At 42.7% G+C, this 17,333-nt stretch overlaps 1 protein-coding gene across 1 annotated transcript in view; it reads left to right on the top strand.

Moving 5' to 3' along the window:
• The window catches only part of clmpa (CXADR like membrane protein a), a 141,560-nt gene that overhangs the window by 103,009 nt on the left and 21,218 nt on the right, over positions 1 to 17,333 (top strand). The window contains exon 2 of the mRNA XM_085967999.1: positions 1,045 to 1,202. Coding sequence (XP_085824125.1) covers positions 1,045 to 1,202 — 158 coding nt within the window. The remainder of the gene's footprint in view (positions 1 to 1,044; positions 1,203 to 17,333) is intronic.

Raw genomic sequence — 17,333 nt, 5'->3', positions numbered from 1 at the left:
CCGGTGTCCTGGCCAATATTTCTCCCTCAACCAACATAACAGAAACAGATTATCTGGTCATTTTCACCTGCTGTTTGTGGGAGCTTGCTGTGCGCAAATTGGCTGCCACGTTTCCCACATTACAAGTGACTACACTTCAAAAAAAAAAGTACTTCATTGGCTGTAAAGCGCTTTGAGACGTCCGGTGGTTGTGAAAGGTGCTATATAAATGCAAGTCTTTCTTTCTTTCATTACACTATTTATGAAAAAGAGCAAGGTAGTTTGTCCTGGCCACCATTTATCCCTCAACCATCACCACCAAAACAGATTAACTGGTTAATCATCTCATTGTTGTTTGTGGGACTTTACAAAGTGCAAATTGGCTGCCATGTTTGCCTACATGACAACAGTGACTGCACTTCAAAAATAATGAATTGGCTCTGGGACATCCGGAGGATGGGAAAGGCGCTGTATAAATGAAAGCTGTTTCTTTACAACTAGTGAAGACAGGAATTTCACCCTATCAGTCTAGTTGTAGCCTTACAGTTGTATGGCCAACAGAGAGTGAAAGTTATAAGAAGTGTATACACACATGTGCAAATAGTCTAATGATTACTGCAGATCCGCGCCTGCTAGGAATGTCATCTGTGGAATGCAAACAACGGGCATAATTATAACGCTGCTGGCAATATTACTTCATTATCTTTCTATGTAACTTCTATATTCAATAGTAGATTGGATAGGTAGATGAACAAAAAGTGGCTGGGAACAGGAGGGGTACATTATATGATTAGAACTATTTGCTCACACAGAGGGTAAATGCTGACATAGACTAGTTGGGCCGAATGGCCTATTTCCTTATTGTAACTTCGTGCAACCTTAGAAAATAGGGAGAAAGTTCACAAAGGTTTGTCTTTTTGGGAAGTTTCACCTCCTTAGGGAGACCAGTCTGGGGGAGTTTATGGTCGTGCAAGTCATGCAGTTTTGGAAGTATTGCGCATGTAGACTCTGATTTCATACTTTCTAATGCTGTACCTAACATTGCTCCTTCTTTTTGGGACTTAGGCTGTGCTCGCTTGTGGACTGCAATTGCCCAGAGTGAAATAAAGAAGTTTGAGGAGCAGGATGTTGTTCTACCGTGTCAGCATCGCTTTGGTCGTTTAGTATCAAAGAACCTGGACATTGAGTGGCTTTTGCAAAACTCTGAACCCAATCAGAAAGTGGTGAGCATTCCTTTAGCAGATGGTTTACATTACAGTCAATCATTATTCTCATTGTGTTAATGTTCAATGAGATGGCTACATTGCATCATATTACATTTTAGTTTACTCAGCTGATACATGATTAACCTTTAACCCTACTCTGCAATTTATTTTTATTTAAACACACAGCAAGGCTGTTTGAAATTGCCTTTATTATAAAAAGGTATGGAAGTACCAGGCACCAGTTTGTATTAACATAGCCCTGTTACAGGCCAATTACATTCTTGACAAGATTCCCCAACTTCAGAGAGGCCTGCCTCTGAGCTCTAATCCATCTATTTTAAACTGCTTAATGTTTACACTAAAATAACAGAGAGAGGATTTTTTGCTTGATTCTGTTTGAGGAATCAGATTTACTCTTCATCACAAGTGGTACAGAATATAAGAGCAAGGAAGTGCAGCTGTGGTTGGACAGAGCACTGGCTGCTTCTCCTCTGAATTATGGGACTAAAATTCAACTTCGGCAGTGGGGGGGTGTATAACGAGCGGAAGCAGGTCAGCCACCCGTTATACACCCTGCTCATTGACGTCAATGGAAAGGAAAGTCAGGCGGGGTGTATAATGGGCGGCTGACCCCTTCCAAAGTAGTATTTTACCCCCCATGGTGTTCTTTCTTGAGTGTCCCATCTTTAGAAGGATATACTGGTCTTGGCAAAGATCTGCTATGATTCAGCAGGCTGAAAAGTGGGTCGCAGAGACTGAGCTATGATGAGAGAATGGCTAAACTTGGAGATGAGGAGGTATGGGTGATTTTATTAAGATGTATAAAATAACAAAGGGAATTTACTGGGTAGATAGGGAACAACTCTTTCCTTTACAGGGGAAATCCAGAACAAGAGGACATGATCTTAGAATTCAAGTTTTAAGCTAGTTAGAGGTGAATCCAGGAAAAACTTCTTCATACAAAGACATGTGAGAATGTGAAACATACAGCTCCAGAAGGCCACATATAAAGTCAATTGAGGGGTTTAAAAGGGAGATACATATTTACTTAGGAAGCAAGGATAGGGAGGAGATCTGGAGGAGATACGGAGAAAAGAAAGGCAATAACAATTAAAAAGATAGAGCTGCCATGGCTAACAAAATGATAGAGTAGGCTCAATGGGTCGAGTGATCTACTTCTGTAGAACATTGACTCAGACAATTAAATGGGTACAGTACACTTCATGATTAGATAGATTGCACATTGTCTGTGGAAGAAACAGACTTGATGGGATAAATAGCCTTTTCTGAGTCCATGACTTTTTATTTACATAGTGACGATTTGTTTACTCGCGAAGGATTGCAATGGATTTTTTCCCTGTGACATTGCACTGAATAACGTAAACCGGGTGGAAAATAATAATCTAAGCATTTAAACCAGGTTCCCAATGGCTTTGATTCGTGCCTGCTCAATTAAATAATGGTGCTTTTGATGGCTACTATGTCAGTTCTATCACTTCTGTGACCATCATACATCCCCTGAGGGTTTCCAGATCCTGATCATCCTGAACATGTATGGCCCAAAACATGTTTACTGATCATCCCATCTGCCTCATATAGCATTGAAATTTCACCTGTACATTTTCCTATCTACCGTGACAAAAACAATGGAGAATGGGCAATCAGGAATCTGCTGATACAGTTGTGTCCTTTTTAAAAAAAAAAAAAAAAAAAAAAAAATGTCCAGGGAGCACACTGTGGCATGTGAGTAAATAATATTCTGCGAATCACACTCTGAATCCACAGCTAGGGGGCACGTTACAGTGGCCCGAGGATGACTTTTCTTTGATTTGCCTCTCTTCCCTCACCTTGTACTTGGCCACTGATGTGTACACCAGGAACTTAGTAGAATGTGAACATCAAACCTATATTCCTTGCTGCAGTGGCACAATGTGTTAATGTTTTAATATTCTGCATCGCTGCACCACCTCGATACAGTTGAATGCTATGCTTGACAGCTGCACACCGTTGCCTCGAAAAGGAACTGGAAAAGTGACCTGCTGTCAGGCCTGTGACAAAGGTCCTCTTGAATAGTTTGGGTTGACTGGCCTGCCATTTTCCTCTCCTTTCGTCTGCTCAATCCCTCCCCCTACAGCATGGCTGAGATGGGAACTCACTGTTTTTGGGGAAATGAATGGGATAGGAGCACCAGTGTGCTGCCCATCACACCCCACAGGATCTCTGAACTCTGCAGATAGCATTAGCCCATTACAAGATCTTTCTACCACAGCCCAGTTAACAATTCAATTTCGAGTAAAATAGAAAATAGAAAACGATAAGATAAACACATAATCAAGTTTTTCTTACGTTACTCATAGTGAATTGTTTTGCACAAGCTGATAGACATGTAAAACAAGCTGCTCTCTCCATACATTAAATTTGGCAATGGAATGACCAGAGTTAATGTATTAAGCTCATCTCAGGCTTTGATCTGGAATTGTAATTAATAGGTTAATTTGAGATTACAAAGAATTACATTGAATGCACAGCATCTATATCAGTGTTTATGCTCCACACGAGCCTCCTCCTACCCCTCTTCACCTAACCCTGTCAGCATAACCATCCATTCCTTTCTTCCTTATGTGTTTTATCGAGCTTCTATTGGCTAGAGTGAAATTCCATTCGATGATTGTTAAGGTTCTCAGAGAAAATATCTAATTTGCATATTAATGTTTTGCCTCCCTATATTTAAGACATTTGATGCTAATTTAGGAACAGGAAGATTATTAACTGCTGTGTAGTGTTCAGCTCTCACCTCTATGAAGACTGGATCAAATTCTGCTGCTGCTCCACCTCAGTCTTTCATATTTGAGTGTGCATTTCATTAGTCAAATAAAAAACAAAAAACTGCAAATGCTGGAAGGCAGAAATAAAAATAGAAAATTCTGGAAATACATTGATCAGTTAGCATCTGTAGAGAGAAAAGGCAGGTTGACTTTTTGAACAGAACCCTCCTTTGTTAGTAGCCAGTTGTTTAACAATGAGCAAATGTAAAAGGAGGTTGAATAACCTTTAGGCCAGAAACATGCCTTCACACTTATAGATGCGACAGAGTGCCTGACGCGTGCTGAAGGAAGTCACAGCGTACTTCGTGAATTAGGATCATGGGCATAAAACAATTGGAGACCAACAGCATGCAACATGGATCGATCTAATCTCTCCTAAACTTCACTGCCAACAGACACACCATGGACTGGATTCTGCGGGGGCGCGGGGGGGGGCGGGGTGGGGGTGCGGGGGCGGGCGGGAGTCAGCGGGCGCGATCGGTGGCAGGTCAGGTGGGAAAGTGTTTTTTTTTTCCTCCGGGTCGGGACCCCTCTGTGAACCCGCCGCCATGCGCCCTTACCAAATGTCGGTTCTGCCAGCGCTGAGCAGACCCAACACACAGCGGCGGGGGAGCCAATTTAAATGATTAGTGGCTTCTTTACAGCCACTTATCAGTGGTTTTAAACTTACCTTTTGAATTTGACAGCTTGCCCATGGGTTTCACGCTGTGCCTGGACCTTGTCTGTGAAGCTGAGGCGGGAGGTCACTGGCCATTTAATCAGCTGTTGAGTTGACAGCTTCAAATGTCAAGTCAAAGCTCCCAGCTGATTGAGAAATGTTCCCTTAACCACTAGCTTCTCTAACTGCATTTCCACTACAGATTCAGGATGCTGCAAGTCTTTACACAAGCCTCCATCCAGTCTGACCTCATTGCCTCTCCCACCATTGACGGATCGCTTCTGTCATATCTACTTCACCAGTCATTTATTCCATCAGCATAGGTGCCCTTGAAACTCTCTCACCTTGGTCCTCAGAATCCCACCACAATCAATCCCAACTCCAGCACCACCAGGCACACCAGCAGCACCAACAACAACACCAACATTCTCCGCAATCACCTGATGCTGCATAGGACGCAGGGCATCAGCACTCGATCACATTGCTGCCCGGGAGGCCAGGCATGGCCTCACCAAGGTCACATTTACTTCACTTGACGCTATACACCCTGGCTGCTACTTAATGCGTCAGGTTGGCACCACCCCACACCAACACCATAAAGCGTCCCTACAATGCCCAAGCCATTCCTTTCACACTCATCAGCATTGCGGGGGTACCATTATGTCTCACCATTCATTGCAACTCATTAAGTCACTTCCAAAGATGCACACAAATCTGTCCAAGAATGCAAAGTGTTGAAAATAAAGATTTCAATGTTTGACAGCACATTAGCAGAAACTTTACATGAACATTGGTTAAAACACCCAAGTGCCTACCCTTGTGTGTTGTTAGTTGGTATGATTGGACTTGGATGAGGGTGAGTGTGAGGGGTGGCTAGTGAGATGGGGAAGTGATAATGGCCCAGAAATTCGGGTCGGAGGCTTCCCGTGGGTGCAAGCCCCCGACCTGCACTTATCTTGCGCGCCGGCCGTTGAGCTGTAGGGTCCCGTGGAATTCCGATCCGGGGCCTGGTCCAGCAGCCGGCGTGCAGTGCTTGCGTATCCCAGGGCCCCAAAATAGCACCAAACCTTCAAATAAATTTTTTAAAAACCACATTTTTTAAATAAACTATAAATTACATTAAATAACTATTTTAAACAATAATTTAAATTTTTGAAAAAATAATTTTATATTCTAACAGGGCTAAAAATAAACTTACCCCTTGCTTTAAAGTATTTAAAAATAATAAACCTGTGGAAAAAATGTTTTAATTTTAATTAATTCACCACTTCCCTTGTAAAAAGCAGGCCTTACGCCTGCTTTTTAAATGTGTATATTCTGCAGACTTACCCTCACGGAGAAACCTGGAAAAAAAACCTAAGTTCGATGCGCACGCGCAGCCTCCCCTGCGCACGCGTTCGACCTCTGAACCCCTTCGTTCAGGGGAACGGAAGTGCCGGTTTCCTGTGCATGCGCAGTGCATGCAGGAAACCGGCATTTCCATCGGACCCACGGGTGAGTACCCCGTGCGTACTCACCCGTGGAGACCCGAATTTCTGGGCCAATGTAGATAGAGAGGGATGGGTGGAGGTGCAAGGTAAGTTGGTGTGAGTAAGGATGTGCAGGAGTAGGGTAGGGAAGGCAGAGTGATGGGGATGTGATGAGTGGCACAGCAGGATGAGGTTGAGTGTGGCTTTGCAGTAATGTTTCGTGATCTACGGAAATCATTGAAATGTTTGCGCCACTGCAGCCTGGTCCTCCTGACGACATCCCTGCTTGTGTCCTCCTGTGCAATGTGCAACCAGGCTGTATTGGTGTCCTGGGGAGGTCGCTTCCGCCCATGGGAAGGAAAGAGGACCTTCCTGCGTGCTGTGACTCCCTCCATAAGCATATGGAGGGAGTCATGGGAGAGCCTGGGTGCAGCCGTGCACCTCTGTGCAGTGCTTGTCAGTTATTGCAGCACCTCAATGCGGTAGCACACTGACAGCACAACTGTCAAACTAAATTTGGGCATGGTCCCTCTAAGGAAACTGGCTGCTGACTCATCATAAATGACATCACCAGACCTGCTTCCTCTAATTGGCCGGGAAATGCGCTGGGCGGGCATAATGAGCCCAATCAAGGTAAATTCATTTCAGAAGCCGGGATGGAGACAGCAGCAAGGTTGGGGCCCACCACTGACATCACCCACCTTGGACCCGCCAAGGTCAGCAAAATCGCGGCCAAGGATGTAAGTTGCTGCACTTTTCTGCATTGCTACCAGAAATGGGTCACAAGGAGGTGTGTGACTGAGAAAAACATGTTGTTGTCACTTCAAGCTGTTGCTTATTAGAACTAATTCTGACTGGCTGCGAACTGAAAACGGAAATAATAGGGCTCTTGTCGGTCCAGTGGTTCTCCACGCATAAGCACGTGTTAGTGATGCTTATACATGAATTCACTTTGCTATACCGAAGTGCTGCAATATGCCTCGTTTGTAGTCAGTGATTAGCTGAATGTCGTAAGTGGGGCTGCTGCTAGTTTTTCAATTTTTAAGTATAAATGATCAAAGACAGATCATTTCTCAAAATGGACACTTTCAACTTTAAATGAGTTCCAATCCAATAAAATCAGTGTACACGATCTGCATGCACATCTTTATCCACAGTTCATTTGCACATCCGCTTTTGTACTGAAGTTAGAAAAGTTGAAATGTGAATTGAAAGTTTATATAAAGTGACATGTGCCTAAAAATGAAGCCAGAGGAGTAATAGACGGATGAAGCACAGTGCACTCTGCAAAGTGAAAGGCTATCATTCAATGTCCTATCCATTCTTGTGACCTTGCGGAATGTATAATGATCTTTTAACCCTTTTCACAAACATCATTGCCATATGGCATTATCTGTCAGGAATCTAGGAAACCTAAAACAAATTTTGTTTAACACATATTTCAACCTCAACTGGCTTACATTTTGAAGGATTTTTAAACAAATATTTAAAATGTATAAACTTCTCAATAAACATGCAGTGAGCTGTAGATGTTCACTGCGTTTGTGTGTGTGTAGAAAGCAGCCAATGTTTTCACGCTGACACTTTGCCTTACTTTATTAAAAGATCTCTGCAATCTCCTCCAGCCCTACAACCCTCTGAGATCTCTGCACTCCTCCAATTCTGGCCTCCTGCGCATCCCCGGTTTTTGTCTCCCCACCAGTAGCCGCCATGCTTTCAGCTGCCTAAATCCTAAGAACATAAAAACATAAGACGTAGGAGCAGGAGTCGGCCATTTGGCCCCTCGAGCCTGCTCCGCCATTCAATAAGATCATGGCTGATCTGATCTTGGCCTCACCTTCACTTTTCTGCCAGTTCCCCATAACCCTTGACTCCACTGTAGTTCAAAAATCTGTCTATCTCCACCTTAAATATACTCAATGACCCAGCCTCCACAGCTCTGTGGGGAAGTGAATTCCAAAGATTTACAACCCTCTGAGAGAAGAAATTCCTCCTCATTTCCTATTTAAAAGGGTGCCTCCTTATTCTGAAATTATGCCCCCTAGTTCTAGATTCCCCCACAAGGGGAAACATCCTCTCTGCATCTACCCTGTCAAGCCCCTTCAGAATCTTATATGTTTCAATAAGATCCCCTCTCATTCTTCTAAACTCCAATGAGTATAGGCCCAACCTGCTCAACCTTTCTTCATAAGACAACCCCTTCCTCTCCAGAATCAACCTCGTGCACCTTCTCTGAACTGCCTCCAATGCAAGTATATCCTTCCTTAAATAAGGAGACCAAAACTGTACGCAGTACTCTAGGTGTGGTCTCACCAGCGCCCTGCACAGTTGTAACAGGACTTCCCTACTTTTATACTCCATTCCCTTTGCAATAAAGGCCAACACTCCATTTTGCCTTCCTAATTACTTGCTGTACCTGCAAGCTAACTTTTAGTGATTCAAGCACAAGGACCCCCAGATCCCGCTGTACCTCACTATTATGTAATCTCTCCCCATTTAAATAATAATTTGCTTTTTTAATTTTTCCTACCAAAATGGATAACCTCACATTTTCCCACATTAAACTCCATCTGCCAGATTTTTGCCTACTCACTTAGCCTATCTATATCCCTTTGGAGATTCTTTGTGTCCTCCACACAATTTGCTTTCCCACCTATCTTTGTATCATCAGCAAATGTGGCTACATTACACTCAGTCCCTTCATCCAAGTCATTAATATAGATTGTAAATAGTTGAGGCCCCAGCACCGATCCCTGCAGCACCCCACTAGTTACAGTTTGCCAACCTGAAAATGACCCATTTATCCCAACTCTTTGTTTTCTGTTAGTTAGCCAATCCTCTATCCATGCTAATATATTACCCCCAACCCCATGAGCTCTTATCTTGTGTAGTAACCTTTTATGTGGCACCTTATCAAATGCCTTCTGGAAATCCAAATACACAAGATCTACTGGTTCCCCTTTATCTACCCTGCTCGTTACATCCTCAAAGAACTCCAGCAAATTTGTCAAATATGATTTCCCTTTCATAAAACCATGCTGACTCTGCTTGACTGCATTATGATTTTCTAAATGTTTTGCTATCACTTCCTTAATGATGGACTCCAGCATTTTCCCAATGACAGATGTTAGGCTAACTGGTTGATAGTTGCCTGCTTTCTGTCTCCCTCCTTTCTTAAATAGGGGCGTTACATTTGCGGTTTTCCAGTCCGCTGGGACCTCTCCAGAATCCAGGGAATTTTGGTAGATTACAACCAATGCATCCACTATCTCTGTAGCCACCTCTTTTAAGAGTCTAGGATGCAGGCCATCGGGTCCAGGGGACCTGTCCGCTTTTAGTCCCACTAGTTTGTCTAGTACTTTCTCTCTAGTGATGGTGATTGTTTTAAGTTTCCCCCCACCCCCACCTCTGGAATTCCTTCCCTAAACTTCTTTGCCTCCACCTCTCCTCCTTCAAGACACTCCTTAAAACCTACCTCTTTGACCAAGCTTTTGGTCACCTGTCCTAATGTCTCATTCTTTGTCTCGATGTCAAGTTTTTTTAATTGATTACGCTCCTGTGAAGCGCCTTGGGATGTTTTATATAGTTAAAAGCGCTTTATAAATGCAAGTTGGTGTTGTTGTTATATTGTTGTGGGTCTCCACTCACAAAGGAGGACACAAATAACCTCCCAGGAATATCGGCAAACATAGGGACTAATGAGAGGGAGGAGCTGACAGAAATTAGTATCTCTAGGGATATGGTGTTGGGTAAGTTGAGGGGACTGAAGGCCGACAAATCCCCGGGGCCTGATAAACTACATCCTAGGGTACTTAAGGAGGTGGCCCTGGAGATAGCAGATGCTCTAAGGATCATCTTCCGGAACTCCATTGACTCGGGAATAGTACCCGTGGATTGGAGGGTAGCTAATGTTACCCCAATATTTAAAAAGGGGGGTAGAGAGAAAGCAGGGAATTATAGACCAGTAAGCCTTACATCGGTTGTGGGCAAAATGCTAGAGTCCATTATTAAGGATAAAATAGCGGAGCACTTGACAAATGGGGAAAGGATCGGACAGAGTCAACATGGATTTACAAAGGGTAAATCGTGTTTGACTAATCTGCTGGAATTTTTTGAGGAAGTAACTGGTAAAATAGATGGGGGAGAGCCAGTGGATGTGGTGTACCTTGACTTCCAGAAAGCCTTCGATAAGGTTCCACACAAAAGATTATCATGCAAAATTAAGGCTCATGGGATTGGGGGCAAAGTATTAACGTGGATAGAGAACTGGCTGGCGGATAGAAAACAGAGAGTTGGAATAAACGGCTCGTTTTCGGAGTGGCAGGCAGTGACCAGCGGGGTGCCGCAAGGATCTGTCCTGGGACCCCAGCTGTTCACAATATATATAAATGATCTGGATCAGGGAATTGGATGCAATATTTCCAAATTCGCTGACGACACTAAACTAGGAGGAGGGGTGGGCTCTGATGAGGATGTCAGGAGGCTACAGTGCGATTTGGACAGGTTGGGGGAATGGGCGGATACGTGGCAGATGCACTATAATGTGGATAAATGCGAGGTTATCCACTTTGGGGGTAAAAACAGGAGGGTAGATTATTATCTAAATGGCAATAGATTGGGAGATGGGGAAGTGCAGAGGGACCTGGGTGTTCTTGTGCACCAGTCACTGAAGGAGAGCATGCAGGTGCAACAGGCGATTAAGAAGGCAAATGGTATGTTGGCCTTCATATCAAGGGGGTTCGAGTATAGGAATAGGGATACCTTACCTCAGCTGTACAAGGTGCTGGTGAGACCGCATCTGGAGTATTGTGTATAGTTTTGGTCGCCCCATCTGCGGAAGGATGTTCTTGCCATGGAAAGAGTGCAACGGCGATTCACCAGGCTGATACCTGGAATGGCGGGAATGACCTACGAAGAGAGATTAAATAGTTTGGGCTTGTACTCACTGGAGTTTAGAAGATTGAGAGGGGATCTCATCGAAACATATAAAATTATGGCAGGCCTGGACAGGCTGAATTCAGAGAGAATGTTTCCAATGGCCGGGGAGCACAGAACCAGGGGCCACAGTCTAAAAATAGCGGGCAAATCATTTAAAACAGAGATGAGGAAAAATTTCTTCACTCAAAGAGTGGTGAGCCTGTGGAATTCCCTGCCACAGAGGGCTGTGAAGGCTAATTCAATAAATATTTTCAAGAGAGAATTGGATATATTTCTGAAGGCTAAGGGGATTAAGGGTTACGGAGAAAAGGCGGGGACGGGGTACTGAACTGGTAAGATCAGCTATGATCTCAGACGAAGATCAGCCATGATCTCATTGAATGGCGGAGCAGGCTCGAAGGGCCGAATGGCCTACTCCTGTTCCTATCTCTATGTTTCTATGTTTCTCTCTCCTGGGTTCCTATCACAGAGTCAGAACCGAGGGGTTTCTTACTTGCTTTCTCCTACTTCCTTCATCCCTCTTGTCCCACCTACTCGTGTCTTTTATTCTCTTTCCCTTTTCACTCACTTCAGAGATCTGATTTGATATCCTGCTGCTTGTAATATTTATGAATCACCTTGATTTGCTATTAGTAGAACATTTAAGTTTGGTAATGATGCCAAATAATTAGCAACTGTAGCCGCAGTTCCTTCCACTGGCTGTTGAGGCTATTTTAGTGAATTGAGAGTTATTTATTAACAAAAATAGCAACATTCTGATCTGACCTGACCCGACCTCACCTTGTGTGCTTTTTGGATTCTTGTGTAAATGGTAGCCTATCACATTGGTATTTTTTTGTAAATTGAATTATGTAGTTCAGCCTATAATGGATGAAAGAATAATCAACAGTTAAATGTTAATTTGCACCTGTTAAAGCAACAAAGTTTCAAATGTTTAAAATGCAAACATTGAACTGTTTAATCTCTGTGCAAATTAACCAAGGATTATTTGAGGAACTGCTGTTTTTAAAATAGTGTATTGAGTGCCAGCAGTACATTTATTATAAATTACAGTCTTTACCAGAAATAGAATTTTAAAATGATAACCTCTCAATTAACCAAAACAGCTTTTATCTGTTTGAACGAAACAAGTTATGGTGTGGGATAAATGCTTGAGAACGTTTAGTGTATTGGTATGATGAAGTTTCCTTCCTCCTCGATTTTAAGGGAGACGTTAGGCCAAACCAAATAACATGCCTCTGTATCCTATGGCATAACTGCAAGGCCAAAGAACTGTGTTGTTATGTTTAAACAGTGTCACTAACCTTCGCCACTGACACAAAGGATATTAAGGCTAGTCACCGGCATAGGATATCTGAAAGTCCTGGTATAGAAAACATATTAAAACAGAAAATGTGCAACGAAGCATTTCATTATCATTCATACTTCTATCAATAATATTTACATTTTCCGTCCTCCCTTTAGAACAGAAAGAATGTGGCATTTTCTGTATTTAGACAAACATTTATATGACAATCTATGTGAGGTTACTCACTGGCACTGAATCATAGAATGGCTACAGCACGGAAGAAGGCCATTCGGCCCGTCGAGCCCATGCCGGCTCTCTGCAAGAACACTTCAGCTAGTCCCACTCCCCCGCCCTTTCCCCGTTGCCCTGCAAATTTTTTTCCTTCAGGTACTTATCCAACTCCCTTTTGAAAGCCATGATTGAGTCTGCCTTCATCACCCTTTCAGACAGTGCATTCTAGATCCTAACCACTCACTGACTAAAAAAGTTTTTCCTCATGTCACCTTTGGTTCTTCTGCCAATCACCTTAAATCTGTGTCTTCTGGTTCTCGACCCTTCTGCCAATGGGAACAGTTTCTCTCTAACTACTCTGTCCAGACCCCTCATGCTTTTCAACACCTCTATCAAATCTCCTCTCAATCTTCTCTGCTCTAAGGAGAACAACCCCAGCTTCTCCAGTCTATCCACGTAACTGAAGTCCCTCATCCCTGGAACCATTCTCGTTTCCTACATTACAACAGTGACTACATTCCAAAAGTACTTAATTGGCTGTAAAGCGCTTTGAGATGTCCGGTGGTCGTGAAAGGCGCTATATAAATGCAAGTCTTTCTTTTTAAATCTTTTCTGCACCCTCCCTAAGGCCTTCACATCCTTCCTAAAGTGCGTTGCCCAGAATTGGACACAATACTCCAATTGAGGCCGAGCCAGTGTTTTATAAACGTTCATCATAACTTCCTTTCTTTTGTACTCTATGGCTCTATTTATGAAGCCCAGGATCCCGTATGCTTTTTTAACTGCTTTTTCAACCTGCCCTGCCACCTTCAACGATTTGTGCACATATACCCACAGGTCTCTCTTCATGCACCCCCTTTAGGATTGTACCCTTTAGTTATATTTCCTCTCCTCATTCTTTCTACCAAAATGTATCACTTCGCACTTTTCTGCATTAAATTTCATCTGCCACATGTCCGCGAATTCCACCAGCCTGTCTATGTCCTCTTGAAGTCTATCACTATCCTCCTCACTGTTCACTATACTTTCAAGTTTTGTGTCATCTGCAAATTTTGAAATTGTGCCCTATACACCCACATCATTAATATATATATATATATATATATATAATATATATCAAGAAACGCAGTGGTCCTAGAACCGACCCCTGGGGGACACCTTCCTCCAGTCTGAAAAACAACTGTTCACCACTACTCTCTGCTTCCTGTCATTTAGCCAATTTCGTATCAATGTTGCCACTGTCCCTTTTATTCCATGGGCTACAACTTTGCTGGCAAGCCTATTAAGTGGCACTTTGTCAAACGCCTTTTGGAAGTCCGTGTATACCATGTCAACCGCATTGTCCTCATCAACCCCCTCTGCTACCTCATCAAAAAACTCGATAAAGTTGGTTAAACACGATTTGCCTTTAACAAATCTGTGGTGGCTTTCTTTAATTAATCCACTCTTGTCCAAGTGACTGTTAATTTTGTCCATGATTATTGTTTCTAAAACTTCCCCACTACCGAGGTTAAACTGACTGGCTGCAGTTGCTGGGTTTATCTTTACACCCTTTTTTGAACAAGGGCGTATCATTTGCAATTCTCCAGTCCTCTGGCACTACCCCTGTTTCTAAGGAGGATTGGAAGATTATGGCCAGTACCTCTGTAATTTCTTCCTTCCCTTCCCTCAGCGTCCTAGGATGTATCCCATCTGGTCCTGGTGACTTATCTACTTTAAGTATAGCCATCCTTTCTAGTACCTCCCCTTTATCAATTTTTATCCCATCCAGTATCTCCTCTACCTCCTCCTTCACTATGTCTATGGCAGCATCTTCCTCTTTGGTGAAGACAGATGCAAAGTACTCATTTAGCACCTTAGTCATACCCTCTGTCTCCATGCGTAGGTCTCCTTTTTGGTCACTAATCAGCCCCCACCCCTCTTTTTACTACCCGTTTACTATTTATATGCCTATAGTAGACTTTTGGATTACCTTTAATGTTAGCTGCCATTCTATTCTCATACCCTCTCTTTGCCTCTCTTATTTTTTTTTCACTTCTCCTCTGAACTTTCTATATTTAGCCTGATTCTCAGATGTATTCTTGAACTGACATCTGTCATATGCGTTCTTTTCTGCTTCATCTTACTCTCTCTTTCATTATCCCGGGAGCTCTGACTTTAGTTGCCCTACCTTTCCCCCTCATGGGAATGTACCTCGACGTACCCGAACTATTTCCTCTTTAAAGGCAGTCCATTGTTCCATTACAGTTTTGCCTGCCAATCTTTGATTCCAATTTACCCAGGCCAGATCTGTTCTCGTCCCACTGAAATTGGCCTTCCTCCAATTAAGTATTTTTTCTCTAGATTGCTCCCTGTCCTTTTCCATAGCTAATCTAAACCTTATGATACTATGATCACTGTTCCCTAAATGTTCCCCTACTGAGACTTGCTCCACTTGACCCACCTCATTCCCCAGAACCAGATCCAGCAATGTCTCCTTTCTCGTTGGGCCGGAAACATACTGATCAAGAAAGTTCTCCTGAACACACTTCAGAAATTCTTCCCCCTCTCTGCCCTTTACACTATTACTATCCCAGTCTATATTAGGATAGTTGAAGTCCCCCATTATCACTGCTCTATAGTTCTTGCACCTCTCTGTAATTTCCCTGCAAATTTGCTCCTCTATATCCTTCCCACTAGTTGGTGGCCTATAGAATACACCTAGTAGTGTAATGGCACCTCTATTATTTCATAACTCTAGCCGTACAGATTCTGTCCTTGACCCCTCCAGGACATCCTCTCACTCCAGCACTTTAACATTCTCCTTAACCAATACTGCCACACCACTTCCTATCTTTCCTTCCCTATCTTTTCTGAACACCTTATATCCAGGAATATTTAATACTCAGTATTGCCCTTTTTTGAGCCAGGTCTCCATTACTGCCACAACATCATATTCCCATGTGACTATTTGCACCTGCAGCTCACCAACCTTGTTTACTATGCTTTGTGCGTTCACACACACAGCTTTGGTGTTGCACTATTGTATGCTTTCAAATGATACAGTATAATTGTACTAAACTGCATGCTCAAACCGACTTCACTGAGTACATAAATAAGCAGCATGACAGAGCTGAGTGGAAAAAATAAGGCTAGAAAAATGTTACTGCAACAGGGTGATGTTTATATGGCAAGCCTTGTGTCTGGATTTGCTAATTGAACAAGCAGGGTGAACAAAACGGTTGGGTTTAACAGAATTGAAAGCTACCCGAATGCTTTGTTTAGAGCCGCGGAGCCTTAATACAGGCTCAGCTATCAAGTGCGCAGCATTGAATTGAGTAGAGCTTATGTTCTTAGCTCTCATCAGGGGACCTCCACGGCCATTTGTTTATTTTCCCATTCTCTTTTTTGTCTCTATTTTATTGCCGTGCAGTGCCAGATTTTCAACTGGACAGATTGTGGGCAGGGCAATTTTTGACACCAATGTGACAACTGGAATAACCACTGTCAGTGCAGTGTTTCCTTCATGGGTGTTACTGCCAGTATTCTGGACAGAAATAAAGGGAAGTGAAAGAAATAATTCATCACCACGTGAAAATGTTCTCTGACCATTTACCAGCACTGAAACTATGGATCATTGTGAAAGGAGTTGAATCTTTTGAATACATTGAATTAGTGGGATTTTGGTTTTGAAAGGACCACATCATAGCTTCAAAAATGTTCTGAGCAACACCCTTTTTGTCCCTAGGTTCAGTGGTGAGGAACTATTAGTATGAGCAACATAAAATTCCCGGTGGCCCTCCATCCATCCTCCAGCAGTGAGCACTGCTGCTATTACATGCAAAACCCACACATTTTATGATTCATTTATAAGATATTGCTCAATAGCTGAACACAGACATTGTGGGTCAGTTTTCAGAGCATTGGGCTTTAGGGCATTTTAGATTCATTAAATACATTTGCTGGCCAGCTGTGAACTCTGTACATTCTGATCCACAGCATTTTAACTTAAAGGCAGCAGACAGTTAAGACACTCAGGCAGATGTTAAATTAAATAATTTAAATTTGTCACTTCAACAGTTATACAATCTAAGCTACTGAATATGGGGGTAGAGCTTCCGCTTTGGGCGCAATTACAAATTGCGCCCGTTTTGAAACGTGTTCCCCCCCCACGTGTCCGCTCAAACTCATTTGCATATCGCCGAATGCAAAATCTACCATGACCCAATGCAATCGGGCAGCATTTTAAAACGTAATTTAAAAAAAATATGCTTTAAAAACATTTTCTTCATATATTTAAAAGTGGTAACTTGGTGAAGTTTGATTAAAACAGCTGAAAATGGGTTTATCATAAAAAATAAGCATTTTTAATCACAGTGCCTAGTCCACCACCTTTGAGTAACCTGATTTTAAATCACAGAAATTTACTTTAAAAAAAAATAAAACTATTTTCTAGTTATATTGGGGTACATTAGTCAGTTTCTTACTAAATTCAAACAAAAATCACATTTATAAGCTTTTAAATGTACCTTTTAGTGTCCTCGCACACAAAACAACCAGCTTAATTTTTAAAGCCTCCTGAAGGCTCGCAAATGAGCGCAATTAGCGGAAATTCCCAGTGGTGAATAATTCACCCTGGGTTCGTGGTTAATTTTATGGATGGGGCCTGCTTCCAGCGCGATGTTTTCAAAACTAGCGCAAAAGATCACGGAAACTCGCAGTGAACGCAAATTGCGCTTAAAATGCTGCGATCTTTTGTGC

This window comes from Somniosus microcephalus, chromosome 26, assembly GCF_052327205.1.
Source record: "Somniosus microcephalus isolate GS21.2 chromosome 26, FLI_Smic_1.0, whole genome shotgun sequence".
In the NCBI taxonomy this organism is placed as follows: domain Eukaryota; kingdom Metazoa; phylum Chordata; class Chondrichthyes; order Squaliformes; family Somniosidae; genus Somniosus; species Somniosus microcephalus.
The sequence above is the reverse complement of the archived record's forward strand: the minus strand, read 5'-3'. Positions and strand labels throughout refer to the sequence as shown.